At 36.8% G+C, this 24,231-nt stretch overlaps 1 protein-coding gene across 1 annotated transcript in view; it reads right to left on the bottom strand.

The window, feature by feature from the left end:
- Positions 1–24,231, bottom strand: part of Hinfp (Histone H4 transcription factor) — a 62,593-nt gene that overhangs the window by 28,195 nt on the left and 10,167 nt on the right. Inside the window, exons 3-7 of the mRNA XM_083118502.1 lie at positions 18,386–18,525; positions 16,275–16,461; positions 12,188–12,340; positions 8,098–8,296; positions 1,972–2,098 (exon numbers count right to left, since the gene is read on the bottom strand). Coding sequence (XP_082974628.1) covers positions 1,972–2,098; positions 8,098–8,296; positions 12,188–12,340; positions 16,275–16,461; positions 18,386–18,525 — 806 coding nt within the window. The remainder of the gene's footprint in view (positions 1–1,971; positions 2,099–8,097; positions 8,297–12,187; positions 12,341–16,274; positions 16,462–18,385; positions 18,526–24,231) is intronic.

Genomic DNA, 24,231 nt, shown 5'->3' with positions numbered 1-24,231 from the left:
GAGTAATATGTAAATTACCTATTTTTTAGTAAAAAACAGAGTTTCACATTTTGGCTTATTATTCAACTTGTATCGCACCCAAAAACATGAAACATGTTTCATTCTCTCTGGAAACGTCCATTCTTTGAAGGGAATACTAAGTTTTGCGTCTTCTCTCCAAAATAGCGGGAGAAGAGGAGGCAAACTCCAGATTTTTTCTTCATTGAAATTGGAGGGTCGCGCCCCGCAAGCCCCCTTCCTCGGTCCGGTGTTCTGAAATATACACGGTTGCATGCTCTGATGTTCTATCTGACAAACAAAACTTATCCGAAGTAGATTGCTACCATAGTGCCCGATTTTTAAAAAAATACTTCCAAAAATACAAATTACCTATTTTTCGTAAAAAAAAATCAAATTTTGGCTTATTATTCAACTTGTATGGCACCCAAGAACATGAAACATGTTACGTTCTTTTGAGAAATGTTCATTCTTTGAAAAGAGTACTAAAGTTTGCGCCCTCTCCCCAAAATAGTGGAGGAAGAAGGGGCAAACTCCAAAGTTTTATGTTTTATCCATTGAAATTCGGGGGTCGTGCCCCCAAGCCTGCTTCCTCGGTCCGGCGTTCTGAATTGTACACGGTTGCATGCTATGATGTTTTAGCTGCAAAACAAAACTTATCCGAAGTAGTTTGCTCCCATAACAATTTTCCTCCAAAAATGAAAATTACCTATTTTTCGTAAAAAAAAAATAATCACATTTTGGCTTATTATTCAACTTGTATGGCACCCAAGAACATGAAACATGTTTCACTCTCTTGAGAAATTTCCATTCTTTGAAAAGAATACTAAAGTTCGCGCCTTCTCCCCAAAATAGTGGGAGAAGAGGGGGAAACTCCAGACTTTTATGTTTTTTTCCATTGAAATTCGGGGGTCGTGCCCCCAAACCCCCTTCCTCGGTTCGGCGTTCTAAATTGTACACTGTTGCATGCTCTGATGTTTTAGCTGCAAAACAAAAGTTATCCTAAGTAGATTGCTCCCATGGTGCCCGAGTTATAACAATTTTCCTTCAAAGAGTGTTCGAATTTAAAATTCCCGCCGAGAAGCCCGGGGGAGAGAAATATCTCTCTATCTCTCTCTCTCTCTCTCTCTCTCTCTCTCTCTCTCTCTCTCTCTCTCTCTTTCTCTCTCTATCCTCCTGCCATCACTGCTTTCTGGCGCCGTGGTGTGCATAAAAGGGGCCTAAAAGTTGAGGATGAAACTTACGAACGAGATTTCCTGTTCACGTGCAGAGTTCCATAACGATATATTAAAAAAAAAAAAAAAGGACGAAATTCCCTGACATTTCCCTGACTTTTTTTGACACCTCAAATTCCCTGACTTTTCCCGGTTTTCCAGGTTTTCCAGGTCTGTCGCCACCCTGCTGACCTCTATCTATGTTGAGTTCATGGTTGTAGTGCATGATGGCTTGTGTTTCTTTGATTTTTGTGTCTATGAGAGTGTGTGCTTTGTATTTGGCATGTACTTTTTTATTTTATGATTGTGGAGTTTGAATGTTTTGCAAGTCCCGTGGTGGGTTGGGCTGTTTTTTCATTTGATAGGTGCTGCTGAATACTCTCACTGATGGGCCTGATGGATCTGCCAATGTAATGAGCCTTGCATTCGCATTCAGCATCATAGACACCTGGGTTGTTGAAGGGGGGAGAGGAAGTATCGTTGATGTTTGTTTAGTTGGTCAGCTATTTTGGAGGTTGGTTTGTGTGCTATTAGGATGTTGTAGGAAGAAACAGCAGAAACGTGCCCAAACAACATACCTATTTTCTTTAATCTACAAAGAAAATACAACAGCAATTGCAGCTTATATGGCAAGATTATGTGGTAAGATTTGAGTGTTTCTTATTTAAGAAAATAATAATTGGTTATTGTATTTTCAGTAATGTTCATCTCCTCCCACTAACATAAATAAATGAGGGTTAAAACCCTACTAAATACTCACCTTACGTAAATGTTTGTTCAATGACATTGATGAACGGCATACATAGCGACAGTCCCCTTGGCTACATCTATATGTCTCTGCAGAGTGAGTGCTAATGTGTTTAGTCAAATCGCTTTGAGATTTTGTTCTGAAAAAAGTAGAGGGAAAAAAATTGCAAACAAATTGTAATGCATAATCAAAATTAATGACAAAATGAGCAGAGATGCAATATATTATCAAAACTTTTACCCAGAGTTGATTGATTTTGTTTTAAGTCCACTTTATGCACAGTAAGGCTAATCAGGAATGGACCTACAGTTTAAAGTGGGATCCGAACCACCATGTGCCTCCACCGGGTATCGAACCCGGGACCCCTTGATTACAAGGCGAAGACTGCACCATCGAGGAGGCCTTACCAAGAACTGAGAAGAAGTGTACTGCAAGTTAAACATTACTGTACTTGGTGAAGCATAAGATTTTTGGTACCTGTTTTAGTAATTTGTTACCAAAATTGCATGAGTAATTTCAATGGTACTTTTCATTTTTTGTTACCTTGAGACTCGGAACTGAAGATTTATTTACCAGGACAAAGCATGCATTGTTGTGCTGTTTTTTGGCTTTTGCATGTAAAGTTATACTGGGAAAACATGCACTACAGAGATCTAATGTGATAATTGCGTAAACAAATAAATATATTTATTGTATGACAAACTAATAGTAATGGTGGTATGTTACTTTTGGAAGCAAAGTAACGGTAATTGTAACATGTTACTTTTTAAAAATAATTTACTCTGCCTTGCTTTTAAGAAATATCAGCCACAGTCTGGATCTTTCACATATACCAGCAAATTCATTTTCGAAATTTCTCTATTGTCAGAAAGCTAATATGATATTGAAAATTCTGAAAAATTCCATCTGTTTTGAATTCCTTCTAGAGTATGCAAGTGAAACTTTGTATGGTTTGCTTTTGTTATTGTCTAGATATAGGCCATAAGCCTATCGTCTGTCATAAATAAATAGACAGTGGTGAAAGTAAACCATGTAAAGATTCAACTGAATCTTCTAACAGGAATTCCAAACAGATGGAATTTTTCAGAATTTGGAATATCTTATCAGTTTCTTGAAATGAGAGGAATTTTCGAAAATGACTTTGCTGGTGCAAGCTAAAGGTTCAGCAAGGCCTTAAAATGACTCAAGAAACCCTATTTAGAGTGTTAGCTCTTTTCCTGGCAAGTAAGCATTTAAATGTCACCACTGTCCTGGTAACATTTTAATTCAATAAGCCCAAAATTGCACAGAAGTACACTTCAATTGATAACTGCAAGAACAATCTAAAATGTACTAAATTTACAGGTGCACAAAATGGACTGTTTTCATAGGCAAAATTTAGATCTTGTATATGATGCACCTCACAATTTAGGTTCAAGAAATTATTTCCTTAGTTGTTGGTAGTAAAGCTGTTGCTATATGAATCACAAACAGGGTGAATAAAAATAATGATTTTTGAGATGGGATCTGCCCCACTCGATATCTGCCAGAACCCTGCCAGTTCGCTCGGTGATGCAAAACATTCCAATGAAAGGTGAAAAATTAAGGAAAACCGCCAGTTCACTTTTATATCAAAACACATGTAGTTTCATGTAGCTGCTGGAGTTCTTACATGTGTAACATGCCCATATGCCATAGTTTTTTGAGGATATTTTGCAAAAAAAAAACAAAAAAAAACAAGTTCACATGCACAAAACCGGCCTAATAATTGTATTGCAAGGATTGAAATTTGGTAATAACTAACTAACTCTCTAGCCTTCTTAAACCTGAAGGTTTATGGCTGCAGCAACACAGGCCTTTCATCTTTCCCTATCTTGAGCAAGATCTATATACTCTTTTCCATCCCTACCGATTTCCCTTAGGTCCATCTCAACGTTGTCCCTCCATCTTCGTCTTGGTCTTCCTACAGGTCTCTTACCATCAGGTTTCCTGTAAACTCCTCTTCCCTCTCCCATTTGTGCCACATGGCCTGCCCACCTAAGTCTTCTTGATTTAATCATTCTAATAATATCTGGACATGAATACAAATTATGTAGTTCTAAATTATGTAACCTTCTCCACTCACCTCTCTCCTCATCCCTTATAGGTCCAAAGATTTTCCTAAGGATCTTATTTTCAAATACTCTCAATTTATGTTCCTCTTTCAATGTAAGGGACCAAGTTTCACATCCATATAATACTACAGGCAAAATTACTGTTTTGTATATTTTAACTTTTAGTTTCTTAGATATTAAATGAGAAGACAAAAGTTTATGAAGAGAGAAGTAACATGCATTTCCTGAATTAAGCCTACTTTTTATTTCCTCTTTAATATAATTTTCATTTGTTAATATTACTCCTAAGTACTTGAATTTGGAAACTGGTTCAAACGAGTTGTTATCAATAATTAGATTTTCATTATTACCTAACACTTGGTTTCGGCCTGTAAGCATATATTTAGTTTTCTCTTTGTTAACTTCCAAACCTATCTCTTTAGCAGTTTTGAAAAATATTTTAGCATTATTCTTAATTGTATTCACATCATCCCCCAGTAAGTCTACATCATCTGCATATGCTAACTGAGTCACACCATTTAATTTTAGTCCTTCTTTAGTTTCTTTTACCTTCCTAACAGCATATTCTAAGGCAAAATTAAAGAGCAATGGAGATAATGCATCTCCTCGTTTTAACCCATCATGAATTGTAAATTTGTCAGACATATTAATACCCACACGAATCTTACTTTCTGTTTCACTGATGCATATTTTTATCATACTAACAAGCTTCTTAGGTATTCCAAACTCTACTAATATATTATATAATTTATCTCTTTTGACCGAATCATATGCTTTTTCGAAATCAATGAATAGCTGATGGACATTTTGATTATATTCCCACTTTTTTTCAAGTGTCTGTCTGATGTGAAAAATTTGATCTGTAGTTGATCTGTTACGTTTAAATCCACATTGATAATCACCTATAATTTCATTAGCATATGGTGTTAGTCTTGTTAAAAGAATGTTAGACAATATTTTGTATGTTGTTGAGAATAGAGAAATTCCACGGTAATTATTGCAGTTCATTTTATCACCTTTTTTTAAACACAGGAACAATTATGGATTCTTTCCACTGTTGAGGGATTTCTTCTTTATTCCATATTAAACAAATTAATTTACGAATTTGACATATTAATGAATAGAGCCCGGAAGTTTGGCAAAATGCCTCTTTTTATCTACTGCATATATTGATAAAAATTTTCCGGATATACGTTTCTTATGTTGTTTCGAATGTTTTAGAAGCCTTTTCATTTTGCCTATTTGGGACCCCACTGCCTATTTTTAATTATAATGCCTTTTTTGCCTTTTTCAATTAAATTTGACCATTTTTTTAAAAAGAATGTGTATATAAATTATTTTTCTCCCAAAAAACGTTGTTGGCATTTATTTTTCTTCCGTTTATTACGTGAATAATTTTCGCTTTATTTAAGTAATAGTGAACTCATGCATGTTTCAACATTGCTGAAGGAGAAAAGTGTGAGAAAAATGTATTTCATGCTCAGTTAGGATATTGCCTTTCGGTTAACATTTCCTTGTGCATGATTGACTGCTGAAGTGGACAGGTTGATTTCGAACACAAAGAAGATATTTCTGAAATCTCCCTCTCGAACCCGAAAATTTAAGGAAGTTGCACCTGAGCTTAGTTTACCTCCGCAACTAGTCTTGACCAGATGGGGAACCTGGATATCAGCAGCTATATATTATGCTAACAACCTTGAAAAAATCAGTGAAGTGATAGATGCTCTTCCAGAAAATGAAGCGGCTTCAATTTGTGAAGTGAAAAAACTCCCGTGCTATTCAAGTTTATTTTTGCACATTATGGTGCATTGCCAGAGACAATTACAATTATAGCATCCATGAAAATCTTCGAGGAATCTATGCAGCAGATGATGGAAGTGCCAGGAGAAAAGGGGTCAGCTGTTGCGGAAAAGTGCAAACGGGTAATGAGTGCAAATGAGGACCTGAAACAATTGAAAACAATTTGTGATATTCTAAAAGGTGAAAATGCTGTTACCCAAAATGAGTTCAGCTACATTAGCTTGTTTCATGTATGCTCCAATAACTTCTGTCGAAGTAGAAAGATCATTTTCTATTATGAAAAACATTCTCTCTCACAGACTACTATCAATGAATGTTGAGAACTTAAAAAAACACCTTGTAGTTATGTGCAATTAAGACGGAGAAAATTGAAATGCTCTTCCCAGTGTAGATTTTAACATTTTGCCAGAAATTATAGATAAAAGTAAGCGCTTTCCAAATGTGCCTTTTTCGGTTTATTTTGCCTTTTTTTCATTTTTGTGCCTATTTTCCACATTATAAATGCCTTTTTGCCTGCCTATTTTAACGAAAATAAATGCCTGAACTTCCGGGCTCTATTAATGAATTTCTGCCATATTTAATTAACTCAGCTGGTATTAAATCAATGCCAGGTGCTTTGTTATTCTTTAGCCTTTTAATAGCATCTTTAACTTCAGTCAAGTTAGGTTCTGGAACTAAAGGTTCTGCTGTGTGGACTTAATTTACTTCTGATTTATCTCCTACATGGACATTTAAAAGGTCATTAAAGTAGTTCTTCCATCTATTTAGAATATCACTTGGGTCAGCTAGAAAATCACCATCCTTATCTTTTATCAAGTTTACTTTACGTTGCCACCCCTTTCTAAACTCATTTACACCTTTATATAAATCTCTGATATATTTATTTTTGCTATTTGTTTCAATTTCGTTAATTTTGCTTTTCAAGTAATCTCTTTTTTTACTTCTAAACGTGCAGTTAACTTCTCGCTTTATTCTATTATAATTGTTTAGATTTGTATCATCAGAGTTATTTAACCACCTAAGTCTAGCCTGTGGTTAAAATTTGGTAATAAATGTAAAATATATCAATGTCTTCTAAAAATTTTTCTTCATAATAATCACTGAAATGAGAAATTTTACAAATTTGGGCCTTAGTGAAAAATTTTAGGGGGTGGGGGTGTTGAGATTGTGTGGATAAATCTCTCGTTTCTACAAATATCATGCTTTGTACATGTTCTCTATATTATTATTGCACATGTTGATGTGATATATAACGTCTGAGTAATTCTAAGGGTTCCTAATTCTAATACATGTGCTTGTTCTACTGTGTTCCTAATGTACAGTAACTGTACACGCAATTGCAAAATCTTGTCCTTGTGTCAGGAAATACATCTGTCTGACCTTCTCCTTCTTCCATACCAGTTACTCCACCAGGTATGAAGCAACAGTTTCAAGGTCAAGCAGATATATTCCTTGTCCCAGAGTCAAGATCTTGCAATTGAACATTCAGTTACTGCACAGTAGGGAAATTGAGAACAAAGATAGCTGTCAAGGCATGAAAATGTGCCCACACCAGGCAACTGTTGGAATTGTATGGGTATGACATCCTACCAATGCCTCATCATGATCAACTAACAGTGGACAAAAAACAAAGTAAAATAACCAATTCAATTGGAAGAGTTAATAATGTTTTGTTTAGTGATGTGGAAAAGTAGGAATTTAAAGTGGACACACACTACATGACCAGGATGCCATGACCAACAGAATCTGTGTGACCTCTCAGTCATAACAAGCAGCAAATATGAAAGCTTAAATGGTACGTAACACATAACACACAACCGCTGAAGAATACAGTAATCAGAAAATAACTCAGAGGAATCATAGTGTGCTCTAGAGGAGTTCATCTTCCCAGCAAAGATAAGAAAATAATGGGTACGTCAAACATAAAATAGTAATGTTCATTAAAAAAATATTTCCAGAAAGACACATATTAATAGTCCTACACCCAGTTTTAAAGTCACTCTTGTTGAACCAACTGTGTAACTGCTCATCGTACTGGTAGCCGTATTGTTTGGCTGCAAGCGAAGTGGATCCTTACAACCTGGTCGCCTAGTGCATGCCATTATATTTCGAACACATTCTCATATTTGTCATTAATTGTTACAAATATAGTACAAATCTGCAGCAAGTAGTAAAAATAAGAATGTTATTTAAAAATTTTCATTTGTGCGTTACAAATACCCAAACGCTGTAGAAAAATACTTACTGATGATCACAGTATTCGCATTTGAAAGGTTTCTCGTCAGTGTGCCTGTACTTCACATGGTTTCCGAGACTTGAAGGCGTAGGACAAGTCATATCGCAGCATGGACATTTGTAATGGTTCACATGATGCCTCATATGGTCTCTCAGCAGCCTCTCAGATGGGTAGTGTTTGGAGCAATGAGAGCACTGGTATCCTTGCACTGTGCAGAATAATTGAATTCAATTAATGTGCACAATACGTTACTGCATCAACATCCTTTACATATTGAAAAGTTATTGAAACTTCAGCTCAAACACCATTTAAATTTCAAGGTTTGTTAAGTCCACCTTAAGTTCAGATACGCTGGAAATAGCTAAAAGTAGGATCCAAACTTCCAGTGGGGATCAAACCTGGGATTACTTGATTACAAGGTTAAGACATTATAATTCTCTGAATGTTAGTGACAATAGTTCTACATTAGCATTAAATGTTAATTGGACATTATGAATTGTCTAGTGCTTTAACACTATAACGACGGCTACATGACTATACGTTAATGTCAGATCGGGTCTATTGGACCCGGGGAAATATTTTTTTTTTCTTCAGGTGTTCAATTTTTCTAATTTATATCAATGACTGAAAATAATGTTTCAGGTTATTTATTAATGACATTAACCATTTACATGTTTCTAACATGTAACATGTTTTACAAAATAACTTTAAACATTGAATAACATATGTTAAAAATAAACCCTTGAGTATAAGTATATTAGTTTTCTTATATTTGGAACATTTTTATCAGGCATCCGGTTTTCATTAATGATTTTTAAGAATTTACATGTTTTTATTATTTACTGTTTTTTGTTAAAAATAACTTACAACATCAATTAACATGTGTTACATAGGACACGTGAATGCTGAGTACAAAGGTTTTGTTTACATTTAGAGCACACTCTTTTTGTTTTCTGATCGATTTTTGATGGACAAATGTGACACCTCCTTCTGGATTGCTTCTGTACACCTTGCTCTTCATTTGAACACCCGTTGGCTTGCTCGTCCATTACTAGTTTGCCACTGAGCTCCCTTCCCAGGTACTGCAAGAACCTTCTACGTCTACCCGTTTTCACTCCCAATTCTTCCGGATGTACTGTTTGATACAAAACAAATGCATTTAGTGCACTTATGTCGATCATGTCAATATATATTGAAATGATCCATAACCATTGGCCATCTACGAGTTTTTCATTTCACACTGTAGTTTTGCACCATTTGGTCCAATTTGTCAACACCAACTTTGTTTCATTATAAGTAATTATAACATCAAGCTTTATCTGTGCTGTGGATGTGTCGATTTTTGGCTGTTCATGCAACGTAGAAAGTAGAATCAACACCTTGTTCTTCTTGGCGCAATATGATGCTATCATAAGATCATCTTGAAATCCAAAGAAAGTGGAGTAACACACTCGCTGTTTTGTGGCAGTAAACTATGGCGGCAGCTCACCTTTGTTCTTTCGCATCGTGCCGACCAGAATAAGTTTCTTGGCAAGTTAATCCCTTACAAGAGATACACTGGTGAAGAAATTATAACATGTGATTTTTCTTCCACTGCCTTCGATTTCCTTCACTAAGTCCTTTACTACTCTCTCTCCTTGATTTTTCTCATTATTATCTCCAGCTTCCTTTCCCTTGTAGCCACAGCTTGATTCCGTAATTACCAGGCTTCGAAGTCATGTACTGTCTAAAAGGGCATCGCCCTCTAAAAGTGACCAGTTGTTCATCTACAGTCATGCTGCAACCAGGATTGTACGCTTCTCGGAGGTAAACAGTCCAAGTCTCGAACACATCTCTGATAGGTTCGAGCTTATCTGGAGACCTATGCTTTCTTCTATTCTCAGCGTTGTCAAAATGCATTACTCGATTTACTGCCTTGTACCTATCACGACTCATTATTTGAGAATATAGTGGACGACCTTCTACTTTACTATACATTTCATTCGCATCTTCATTCTTTGACTTGAATACGCCCATGAGAATGACTAGTCCAATATATTTTTCAACTCTTCCGTTGTCAGTTCCTTCCACTGGTCGACATACACTAAACGGCCTTCCTTATTGGTCCACGAGCAAATCTTCTGAAGAAGTTGTTCTCTAAAGAACAGACGAAATGTCGATGCAGGATATTCACATTGTCTTTCTGCCCAGCATGCCAATTGATTGATTGATTGATTTGTTTTATTTAACTTCGCAGTTTGTGCCTCTCGTCTAATTTGCGAAGATGGGGATGAATGATGAAATGATTAAATTGATGAATGGACATTTACAAACAACCATGCCCAACCGTCTGTGATTATCGCCCTCGGCAAATCCCAGTGAGAACACTCTTGGTATTGCACCTCACCCCCTTTGTGTGGTGAAAGTGACATCTTCAGTTGGTGTACAGTGACACGCACTGTCTGTGCATAAGCCATTGTAGCATTTGTTGTTTGTTGTGTGTGTGTGTGGGGAGGGGGATATTACGTAGTTGTCGCGTGTAAAAATACACGTCGCAATCATCTGATATTGTGTTTTTCTTTCCCTCCTACTGGTGGAGTAATGTGCGTCTCGTATGCCACATGACATGATTCGTTCATTCCTCGCGTGTAACTGGGGTATGCACCCGTGCTCAACTTTTCGGATTTTGTGTTCCGTGCTCATGTTTTGATGTTTGAGGTCGGGATGTGTTGTCTTTAACGCATTTCTCATTGTCACGGTCCTTCTTGCTGTGTTACATACCCTTTCCATGCATTGTTCTTGCTGGAAATCCCCAATTCTTTTGAGGACTCCATTGCGCATGCGTGGAGTGAACTTTTCTTAGTGACTTCCGGACTGAGCACATACGATTCCTTTATGATTCCCTTGGAACCGCCTCTCTATCTGTGATAATATTCGTCCCAGTTAGGTGTGACGTTCACTTTGTCACCTTTTGCGAGGCTCCTACCTCGGAAACGAAGCCTCAGTCGTAAAAATGGAACTCACACTTTTTGCTTGTTTTCGTGTGAGGAATCACCTCCCAAGCGTTGTAAACGACCTTTAGAAACACCCTGTATATATTTAAAAATTAGAATCGGGCCTAAAGGACCCATCCCTCCGCAACGTGAGTAATAAATTTTCTGACCAAACTTAATAAATAACCAAAGATTACAATAAATGATTTCAAGGGCATTTGAAATTTACAAAAAGTCACGGAAGGCAAACACATTCATTTGCAGCATTAAAAAATTAAAGAGGTATAAAAATTGAAACCAGGCCTAAAAGACCCATCCGTCGTTACAGTATTAAACTACACTTATTCTAACACTATGTTTCAAGAGAGCACACCTCTTCTCTCATCTTTAGGTGAAATTTCTTCTGTGGTGGTGGGATTCGAACCGATGACAGGCCTGTGACTTTTTACTGCAAATCTGTTGCTCTAACCAACTACTCCATGGTGACCCCCCTGCCCCCCCCCCCCCCCAGAATTCTGTACTAATTTTTGCTCCATTTATGCTACTATTTGTAATTTTTGAGGACATGGAATCACCAAATGTGCTTGAATTCTACACTGGGATGCCTTGTAGTGTTTTGGACCATTGCTATGAAGGTTGCTTCTTTGATTTTCCATGTAAAAATGAGAATGAATGATGATGTAATGAAATTAATGAAGGGACACTCACAAAGAACCACTCACTAACAACATAAGCTCAAACAGCTACCACTCTAGTCAAGTGACTACTATGCTAGTCAATGAATCAGTTAATAACTATTAGTGTCAGCTGACAAATGAACCACCCTGTATGCAAAATTGAAGTACGGTACTAGATAACAAGTACAGAATTAGTAGTGTTGGCAAGCCAAGACACGAGACACATAATACACAGAACAAAAAAAATCTTATTAAATAACATACTATTTTATTATATTACTGCTATACAGGCAACAGGTGTGTTTAATTCATGGGAACAAGATCTCCTGTATTCATCCGAACTTTTTTTGTTACAGATCCCGCACACATTTTTTTTTTCCTAAACTCTGCACTTGCTTGTTGGCCCTAACTGCATGTTCAAGGTCAGAGGAAATAAAATATTTTACTTACGCTCCAAAGGTACTTGTCGCTTGCAGTGATCGAAGAATTTAGTCCTACTTGCAAAAAGCCCTCCGCATGTAGGACAGGCCACAACCTTTTCTTGGGTGTGAGATCTAACATGATCGCGCAGCTTGTACATACTTGGAAAAGAAGCTGTGCAACCTGCAACAAGAAAGTACAGCACAATGTAATTTTAAATGACAAAAAATGCCTTATCATGGTTGATTGATTGATTGATTTGGTGTGTAAAGTCCACTTTATGCACAGTAAGGCTAATCGAGACTGGACCTACAGTTTAAAGTGGGATCCGAACCACTTGTGCCTCAACCGGGTATTGAACCCGGGACCCCTTGATTACAAGGTGACGACGCTACCACTGCACCATCGGAGAGGCACCTTATCATGGAAAATACATTATATTTACTATAGACAGCACACTCCTCCTTGCTGCAAATGGTGATATTTCAAGTTATAAGTTGGTTGTGTAAGTTTCTAGGTACACGGTTCCTATTCTAATGCAAAACCTGTTTAGGGTTGAAAGCCATTTTGGAAAATTAAATTTTCTAACCTTTCCAGGTTCTCCAGGTACTGTCCACATAATGAGTTACAATAAAAATAATAAAGAAGTGTTGTTCTTCAACTTTGTATGTTTAACAAAACAAATCACATTTATTCAATATTGTTGAAAATAAATAACAAAAAAATCAAATAATATTTTTCAAAGATATATTCCCAAAAAAGAAGAAAGCAGTTTAGAGGAAAACTGAAATGTGTTCTCAGTTTCCAATACCGACAAGAATAAATGCAATTCCCAAACTTTTCTTTTTTAATCATTCTTACAAAATTCTCTGACTTTTTCAAGTCCTTTCACTCGCTGATATTTCTAGGCTTTCTAGATCAGTGGGAATCCTGCAAATGCAGTTGCTTAGTTACATATATGAGGTGTGTAAATAAAGTATTGCGACTGGCAACACTGCACATGAACCGGCGATGCTGGTGACGTGGGACCTAAAGGGGAGGTGGATGAACATGTGATACACCATCAGTGCAAGTTGGAACTCGCTAGCGTCACGTTGGTTGTCTGTAGCGATTGTTTTAGTGAAGCAGGTTTTGCATGTGCATTTGGACAATGAGTGACATGAACATCGAGCAACAGTATGCAATCAAGTTTTGCTTCAGACTTGGACACAGTGCAATAGAAACTTTTGCAAAACTACAACAGGCCTACGGAGACAGTGTTTTGTCAAGGGCCCAGGTGTTTCGTTGGTTTTAGGCATTTGCAGAAGGAAGAGTCAATTGCAAATGAACCTTGCAGTGGAAGGCCTTCTTCGGTTGCAAGAACTGATGCAAATGTTGACAGAGTCAGGGAGCTTGTGTGTGCCGATCATCGGTTGACAGTCAGAATGACCGCGGCACAGTTGAATTTGAGTCACACCACCGTTCATCAGCTGTTGACCAATGAATTGGGGATGCGAAAAATCTGCTCCAAACTGGTTCCAAGAAAGCTCACGCAGGAGCAAAAAGGACATGTGGATGGACAGGTGCGTTGATTTTTTGGATGCGATTGCAAATGATCTCCATTTTCTGGAACATGTCATTATGGGTGACGAGACTTAGGTGTTCCAATACGACCCGGAAACCAAGCCCCAGAGCATGAAATGGCACACTCCAACCTCTCCAAGGCCAAAAAAAAAGCAAGAATGACCAAGTCAAAGATCAAAAGCATGCTGATTTGCTTCTTTGATGGCCAGGGAATCTTTCACAAAGAGTTCGTGCCTCCAGGCCAAGGGGTTAATCAACACTTTTACCGAGAGGTTCTGGAAAGACTGCGAAAAAGGGTCATGCGTGTGCGACCAAACATCAAACTCAACTGGGTGTTGCATAACGACAATGTGCCTTGTCACACAGCAATTTCAGTAAACACTTTTTTGGCCAGTAAGAACATTCCTGTGGCTCCTCAGCCTCCTTATTTGCCCGACTTGAGTCCTTGTGACTTTTCGCTATTCCCGAGATTGAAAACACACCTGAAGGGACATCAGTTTGACGACGTGGACAACATTCAAAAGACTGTAACCGACCAGCTGAAGACTATTCCAGTATCCGTGTTCCAACACTGCTATGAGGAGTGGACGAACAGTCTCCAGCGCTGTGTGGCTTCCCAAGGCAATTAGTTTGAAGGAGGCAATGTTGCATTGTAATGTTCTTGGAATAAAACAGGTAAAAAAAATCAGTCTCATTACTTTATTTACACACCTTGTATATTAATCAGTAAGTGAACAAATAATAGAATAAAAAAGCAAACAGAAATAGTTGCAGTTCTGACATCCTTCTTTGAGATTGTCCATACATATGCTGCTCACATTGTATCTAAAGACACTAAGATGCTGACCAAGGAAGTTTATTAACATATAAAAACACTTAGACTAGTCCACTGTTTAAAATGAGATCTAAAGTACTGTGCAATGTGTCCCCTCTGGGAATTGAACCCGTGGATCCTTATTTAAATAGTAGAAAGGAGGTTTTAAAGCATTTTAACACTAGGAGGACGGTGATTTCCTAACTACCTATTATGACGAACCCGTCATTTTGACAGGTACAGTTTTTCCATGCAATATTATTCACTGCTTTTATTCTGAAAGTGAAACACCACCTGTGTTTCTCTATTTCTTTTATCTTCATATCATTATAAACAGTCTTTACAAATTCTGCTTCCTGCAGTGGCTAATAAAGGGTCACAAAAGGAACAAGTTGTCTGGTCAGAAGGACCATGTTTTTCATATTCATTTTAATCATGGAAGACGTGTAGTTAATTTAACATTGTCAAAATTATAATTAAATATGTTCTGCACAAAAATATATAAATAAATCACCTGTCAACATCATGGTGTTAATGTGTATTTATTTTATTTATTCCATTTATTCATTTATTTATTTATGAGTGTATTTTATTTATTTACTTATGGTGTATTTTTATTTATTTTTAAGTTTTTGTGTTTGTAGAAACATTTCTTCTTACCATTTAAACTACGTATGCTTTTTTCATTTGTGGGAGCTTTTTAAAAATATAATTACGCTATTCTATCACAAAAATTAGAAATACACGAACACTCACTTGGAAAGGAGGAAATGCAGGCCCCTGTGACGTAGTGGTTGGCATATTGTGCTACGACGCCAAGGGTTCCAGGTTCGAATCCCACCCTGGGCATGGATGTTTGTGAGTGTCCATTCATCAATTTCATCATATGATCACTGGTCTCCATCTTCGCAATTAGCCCAAAGTTGCACAAAAACGAAGTAAAATAAACAAAAAACAATAAAAATCAATAAAGGAGGAAACATCAATCTGCCGACACTCACATGTATTATCATCATCTTGAACATCTTCATCTGAAGAATAAATGTAGACAAGTTCGTAAGTAGTATGTAACGAACATCTATTCCAGCATTGTCATTATCTACTCTGCACTCATCATATTCATAAAAATTGTCCTGTCCCTCAGATTAGACATCTGACAAATCAAGGAGATAATGAGGTACGTCACGATCCAGTAAGCCACGTTCGGGCGACATAGGACACTGCACTGAGCCAAATAGAGTAAGCGAATAGAGTTTTCCAATTTTTACTGTAAGCTAATTCGTAGACCTGCCTGAAGTAACATTAAACTTGAAAATACTTCCCTTAGACGACCAAAACAATGAGCAAAGATGAAATAAGGTTCACTCACACTTAGAATATGCTATTGCTAACAGATTTATCTACCTAAGAACTGTACCCGTCAAAATGACGGGTGATCGTACTTATAGTAGTAATCAAATGTAGTAGATAAAAGTTTAACTTTTTACACAAGTGTAGAGCACTAATATTGGTTAAAAGTCACAGAACATTGAAGCTGCAGAGAAAAATTAACATTGTCAAAATTACAATAAAAATAGGGTCACCCGTCAAAATGACAGGTCCCATCCTTCTAGTGTTAATTGTCCGTCCTGACATTAATGAAGTATCTACCAATTTCTGTAACCATTTAAAATTTTAGGCTCTGGACTTTATGATCCAAGTTTTGTACCTAACAGCAACAATACACTGAAGGACATTCACCTCTCCAATTGCAGTGTACACCTCCTACAACTTTGTTTCCCTGGGGGTTACACTCCGCGTGAGACTGCACATGGAAGTAGAACATCTGGCAATTCTGAAGAACTTGCGTGCAGTCAGACCAGCAACATACAAACGGGTCAGGAAGATCGGGAATGATGTTTCTTCCCTGTTCATCAAAGTTACAGCTCTGTCAAAAATCAAAGTTAAACGTTAAGATTTGGAGCACACAGATCATCTACACTTACTTATATGGAACATAAAAAAATGCATGATAAGTTCAGTATTAACTAAGATAACTAACACGAAACAATGAATGAGGAAATCCACACTAGGTATATGACATTTCAATCTATAATTTACACTTAACCTTTTAACTGGGTATGACGTAATACTCCGTTCTGGCTCTACTGATTTATAATGGGCATGACGGGATACTACGTTCTCATGTTCTTACTGCTGATATCTGTTGTGTATGACGAGATACTTCGTACAATTACTTTCTTCTTTGTTTCACCAGATGGCTCTGACTTCCAGACTGTTGTAACCGTTAGAGTTAGCGGGAAGCAACGAACACAGCCCGACGTTCAGTTCTATCGCGTATGCAATAATGGCTCAGGCAAATCGGAAGCGACGGCGTGTTTTTCCTGCTGAGGAAATCCGAGATATATTGTAGTTGTAAATCTCGCATATTGTAAAAAGTACAAGAAGAACCAATAAAAGAATAAACAATACCTAAATGGTATGCCATGGAGCACAGAAATATTAACTCAAATATTGGTTTACGAAATTCATCAATTTATCAACAAAAATTCCCAGGGCAGATTGGGCTTTCGACGAGGAAATTACCCAGTTAAGAGGTTAATAACAACAGTGAAAAGGTAACAGAATTACAAGATTATACAGAAATAACAACCACAGAGGTAATACACTCAAAACGAAACTAACTCAAGTTCAGACCATAACATATGATAATTTAAAGTGGCATCCTGATTGCCTACAAAAATTCAATGACTAGAACTGCAGTTACACATAAACAGGTCTAACTTTGAGTAGTTTTTTGAAACCATGTTAAATAAATTGCCCATTCTCCTCATGGGTTCCACATATGCCATCTTGGTTCTCCCATGGAAGTTTGAAAGAGGTTATTTCTGGATTTCTGAAGTGAACTTCAGATGTACACCACCAAGTTTAAATGGCAGATATCTCAGAAATTTATCTCGACATTTGTCTAATTTAAAAATCTCTGGCAAACCTGGTGAGAAAAACCATACTTGACCAGGACTCAAACCTAAGTATCTAGCATACTGTGCCACTGCTCTACAAATGAGATGGTACATCAGTGACTGAGAAATGGACTGATAAGTAAGAGACCTTGGTTTGAGTCCATTTCAAGCATGAACTTTTCCCTGTCTCTACAATACCTGGTTAAGGTTTGCTTCATATCTTCGTTATGCAGAAAGCAGGCCAACACCTACACTTTAAAGTTTGAATCAAAGAAGGGGCATGGGACGCGATTGGAGAAGAGTCACCTGAGAACCCTTCAGTACAGTGGGATGAATAAGTAATACCAAGCACTTTGTTTTACACGAGAGTTTAAATAATTGAAACAAAACAACAAGCAAGCTGCTGACAACCTCTGTACCACCATGCATAAATATAATATCTTAAAAACAAGTAGGGTGTAAGAGAAAAATCAATGAAAATAGTGGTGGACAATTTGCCCAGCGATACTTGTGCATCTCACTGTACACGGTGAGAGCAGTAAATGTATTTCATCACTGAGAGAGTGTGTGATGTGGGTGTGTGTGTTAGTGTCAAAATCACAGTTCCCAAAACAAACAGAAAGATTAGTACTGTAGTGTATCCAAACACATGCATATTACACTCAAGATATTGAGATCATTTCAAAGTGACAAATACCACAATCATGCATTATTTATTCCTCTATCTAAAGTGTCACTAAACATTTATCATGGACCCTTATATTAAAAAATAAAGGAGAAAAATCCATCACCACAAACACCTTTTCATCTTCTAAGGTATTATTTATGTACTCTAGTGTCCATTTACATTCTTGAACTACCGCACCACCACATCCAACAAGTACTTACAACTATTCCTGTACGAGACAGCATATTAGCTCCAACGCATTTTACTTTTGTATGATAAGCATGGAAGTACACGTGCCTCACAATTTCTTTTGGGTCTGCTATCTCAAAACCGCAGGCAGTCCACAAACAATGGTACACTTCTGAAATAATGAAAGAGGCAACACTGTACCCATGCTACATAAGATTTTTAAAAATGAAGTAATCTAATGTTTACATTTTCCTATTTCTTTTATTTTGAAATTGTTTTTATGATGGATACTAACTAGTAACTGATAGTGATTACTTGTGACCGAGTGATTGGTAATGCTATTAACATTTGTAGCTTTGTAATTATACGAGGGTTGGGTTGAATCATGGCAACTATTTTTTTTAAACAACAGTATCATAATATGATTGTATGTCCCAGAGAACATGGCACCTGTAGTACATGGATTCATCACTAAAATGCAGTGCGATATATGGTTATTGTACAGAGGCTGGTGGTGATTCAGTGGTGAGTCAACCACTGTGCAGAAATTACCTGGAGTGAACAGCATTTATGTATCAAAATAGCAATTCTTCAGGAGAGAAATTCCAGAGAATGCCACAGGGAGCTACAGCTTTGGGAAATGGTACAATAGTGACAGCAGCATACTACAGAAACTTTCTGCAGAAACATTAGGGACAAACATCCTGATGTTCTGAACAATACCATCATTTCCCATGGCAACGTAACAGTGTATACAGCAACAAGTGTAAAGCAGCTTCACGAGCACTGGGAATTGGAAGTACTTTAAAGTGCCCACCATAATGACTGGACCAGTCTCCATGTGATTTCGACCTGATACCCAAAGTGAAGGATTGCATGGGACATACTTTGATTCATTTGGGCCACATTTACCATAGCTGCTAACTTTTTTAACAATCGGTGAACACAGCCTCCAAAATATTTCAGGGCTTGCTGGGTGTAAAGAAAGGATACACCAGATTAATTAATTTATAAACACAATGTAAGAATGTCTGCTAGCACACTTACACACGTGAGTTATACCTGTAACTCTCACATGCTTTTACCTGTTCCACACACATGCTTTTACCTGCACCACTTCAATTTAAAGATTTTTCAACCATTTGTGAGGTAAATTGAGGAGCTACTTGGAAACAATAGTAGCAGACTTCACTCTCAAAAACCAGAAAGCAGCAGCAATGGGGCTTGCTGCGCTTATCATGCTTTGACCAATGAAAAGCCACTTAGCAGGCCTTGGCTCTTATTGAGAATGTCTTACAAACAACCTGTGCAGACTCTAAACCTCGTGACACCAGATTACATGTTACAACCATTTTATAATTAGACCTAAATTTATCACTCATTTTTCTTCATATTTCATATTATTTTTCTCCCTTTTGGAATTATTTCCCCCACAATTTGCATTATTGTAAACAAGCTGCACATACAACACCGGCCTGCATGGGTTTGGATGACTCGCAGATGACTGTTGTCTCTGAATAATTTCAGCATGCTAATTTCAAAAATGAAATTCATTTTTACCCATCACGTCTCACGTTTCAGAAGACAGCAATATATTAACTGCCTTAACTTCACAATAAAATGTGTAATTCCATCATTTTTCCATCTTTTCCCCAATAGATGGCTCTGTTTAGATGGTGGTAGTGTTCTAAAATACAAATCCTCCAACTATTGAACTGTAAATGTATTGGAATAGTAAGCATTTTATCCATCTTCTACTTCAACAAGAAACATTGGCATGACAATTATATGGACTTCGATTACATAAGTTTCATTTTCAAAATCCCTCATAAAAGTTTGCTTCACAAAATGTCCAAAACTCAATGTTATACATAGTGGTTTTATTGAACTTAGTGGCATGAACAAAATTTCTTACATGATGGGAAGAAATTTATGTCACTTCCGTGATCAGCATTCAGAATACTTCCAGAATCACCTATTGGTTTGTAAACAACTGAAATTTCACTTGCACAAATTTTAGGGCTAAGCCGAAACCGATACCAATGTATCAGTATCTGCCAATACTGGTGGTATCGGCATTGGTGAGTATCGGTTGATTTTCTTTTACCGATACCAAAGATTTTCAGTGGCTAGGAAAGTGGGCAAAGGCAACAGCTCGTCTCAACATTTGTCCTTTTTAAAAGTTTGTTCACCCTTCCTTGTGACAGATTGGGAGACCAGCACAGAAAGTTCCACAGATTTTCCTAGAAACACAGGATAAAACCCCACCCTCCTGAGAAGCAGATGACAATATCAAAGGCATGGGTAAGTGAAAGCTGAAGTCAAATGTGACCATGAAGGCATGTAACTGCTTAGTTAACGCTGTGGAAAATAAACCATTCATTGCCAATTCTTGCTGGAAACTCGGGGTGGTTCAGATAGGTGAAAGATTTTAAACCACCTGCCACGCTAATGCCTGGTCAGGTAGATCTACGTTCAAGCAGGAAGGGGGTTCAACAATTTCTTCTTGTCTTCTTCCCTTCTGTGTCTGTCTTTTGTGTGCCTGGCGGTATCGGCCAATGAGGGTTATTTATTTCTGCTGAGATCAGATTGGGAACAGGCAGCTTTGATAGTACTAAGGAAGATTGAGGTTTTGTTTCAAGTCCACTTTATGCACAGACAGACTAATCGGGACTGGACGACCTACATTTTGAAGTAGGACCCGAGCCACTATGTGCCTCCACTGAGTATCAATCCCGGGATTTATTGATTACAAGGTGATGGCGTTACCACTACATCATTTATGCACACCACTACTTACAATAATGTACATAAAATATTTATTAGGAACTTTACTTTTCATCAAAAGGGCGTACCATCATTATTTTTGTCATTCAATAAACGTTCAATATTTTACTTCTTTGATATTAATTTCCTTGCCATGACAGTTATATTTACACAAATTTTAGCAGTTTTATCTACAAGAATATTTGCTGTTTGATCTCTGATTTTATAGTCTTTTTTTACTATTTATGTAATAACAATATTTTTTATTTAGTCAAGAAACATAGAACAAAATAGGTATTAATGTTGTCCTTCCCCCGTTTCTTCGTCTGTGGTTACATACAAGAATACTCCATATGCATCGGAGAAATTAAGTAGTAATTAAATAATATACGTATTATTTCGAATCGACCTATAATTATATTAATGTATTAAATAGAAACACTTTTATTATTATATTTCGTGCCTAGTGATGTGACGAGTTAGTATGACTTGATAACTAGCCTTTGTTATTTTATACTAGAATTATACAATTATCAGTATCGGTAGGAATCGGTTATGGTATTGGTATGGCAAATGGTGGTATCGGTCAGCTCTAATAAATTTCCTTTATTTCGTTCTGTATTAGGTGTAATGGAATGGCAAATATGAGAATTTTGATCGTAAAAATATGAAAAATCCTGACATGATGGGGGAAAATGGATGTCATGTGTATGATCAGTAGACCCCAGATTTTTATGTAATATCAAAGTACAAAATATGTACACAAATATGTAACAATAATTGATAAAATATGTACCTAAATATGTATTATCAAAAGGATATGCAGTTTAATATGTAGTATCAAAGAATATGTAATACATATTAATAATAGAGTTGAAAAAAAGAGCCAGCTTTTTTGGCTTTTTACCAATTGCAGCTAACCTATTTCATTTGTAGCATCAGTTAAGGGTTTAGAGGTTCGTAATGTCATATTTTGGAACTAGCTAAATAATTCTACAAGATGTAGCAGCTAAAAGAAACATATTGGCCATTTCTTCTACAGGGTGTTCGAAAAGTCACGCAACTGAGACTTTGAACGTACATAACTTTTGTACAAAACATGATAGAGACATGAACTTTGAATTGGGTATTAACTTTGTTTATGTGGATATTTTTAAAACATTAAAGATAATAATAATTCTCTGCATGAAAGTTCAGTATGGAGAAAAAGTTACTAAAATGTCAAAAGTATTTGTACGAAGTAAAGAAAAAAACATGGATAAAAGGCACATATGGAGTTGCTTGCAAAAAAATTCTGTGTGTGTCGATGGTCTCTGTTCATGTCAGAGGGTAGTGCCAGGTGCGTCCGACATCTGGCTATGTTAATCAATGTCCAAATGAAAGAAAATGTTTGAAATTTATTGTACAAAAAACTAAACCTCTTATATATTTATATATATATTTGTTGATTAAATCTCAAATCTTTTCTTTGTGGGTACTGATTGAATAACAAAGCCGGACAAACCTGGCACTGCCCTCTGACACAACCAATGTTGCCAGTACATATAATTTCAAGAAAAGCATATTTTTCATGAATGTCATAAATCATCTGTAATACATAGAATGCATAAAAAATTGTAGGTTTTTTGGCCAATTTGATAAACACCCACAGAGACAGACCATTGACACACATCGAAAATTTTTGCAAGCGACTCAACTTCTTTCTTTACTTTGCACAAAACTTGCTTATACCTTACTAACTTTTTTTCCATACTGAATGTTCTTGCAGAGAATAATTTTTTTCGATAATGTTTCAAAAATACCCACATAGTCAAAAGTCAATACTCAATGCCAGTGGCGGAGTGTGACCTTTCCAACAGTGTAAGCCTAGCATGATGAAGGCTTGTGTTTATTTTGGGGCTGGGTCAGTGATTTATCCACAATCATCAACCCCTCCCCCATTTTTTCAGAACACCTCCCTGAAATTTTTCACAAAACCCTAATTTTGGCACTAAATTTAACCTTACACCCTTTAAAAACAAAGTTACACTACATCAGATTAAATATTCTGGATAAATCCCTGAGCCTGGTGTTTTCTTTGCTAGGCTGTATATCTCCTACATTTCAACTGGTAATTACGTCAGTTTTATTCCTATCACAATGAGTAACTTATCCATAAAAAAATGCAAAGTTAGATAAAATGAAGAATAATGATAATAAAGAAACGAAAACAGAAAGAAACAGAAAAGTGCTGAATACTTTTTACAACCACTGCATAACCAAGTATCAGCTCGTACCATGAATCACAAAATCCGGGCACTTTATTTTTGTTTCTGTTACCGTGCCTGCTAGAGAAGTGGTGGGCCTACCTGCATCCACAAACCAACAACAGTTGTTCGTGCAAGAAGCACTTCGAAGCAAATGGTCGCCTGTTTTTTGGGGAAAAATTGACATATGGCTACGGTGCCACTAGAGAATCGTAGAACCGTAAATTCTGAATGGTACACAACCATAAACATCCATTTCTACGTTGTTCGAAGAGTGTTTAAACCACGGACTATGTAATTAATAATATTTTGTTCACATTTGACATGAGATTTGTAAAACTGGTTCAATATTCAGTTTTAATTAAACATTTTAATTTTTGAAAAAGTTATTACACTTGTTAGCTCACTTACTACCAGCCGAGTTCAAATATAAACGAAAAACAGAAATCTTAATATTTCCAATGTTTGTGCTCTCCTACAAGCGAAAAACAGAAACAAGCGTTTGTATATCTAATTTTCCCGTTTCTTGCTCATTATTAGGTGTTTCTCCTTTTTTCCCTTCCTGTTAGTTTTTTGCTTCAGAATTCCCTGTTCCTGGAAAAAACCTCCTTGAAACACCACTGGCTCAAATTTCCTTTGCAGCCAACCATTCATTCATACCCGACAATGCTGGAGAACCCTCCTCTTGCAGGACCTGGGTCTCGCTGGCCCATGTTCACGGTTAGCCAGTGAAACCAACCCAAGCATAATGGTGCCAAATCTCGCACAAGTTTCAAAAGTCGTTTGGAAGTTGGGGATATAAATGAAACAAGAGGGCCGCTGTTCGTGGTAGTTGAATTTTCTAAAACTTTTCACGTATGACGTCG

The sequence above is a fragment of the Lepisma saccharinum genome, chromosome 3, assembly GCF_977018435.1.
Source record: "Lepisma saccharinum chromosome 3, izLepSacc3.1, whole genome shotgun sequence".
Lineage (NCBI taxonomy): Eukaryota > Metazoa > Arthropoda > Insecta > Zygentoma > Lepismatidae > Lepisma > Lepisma saccharinum.
This window is presented reverse-complemented; position numbering and strand designations above follow the sequence as displayed.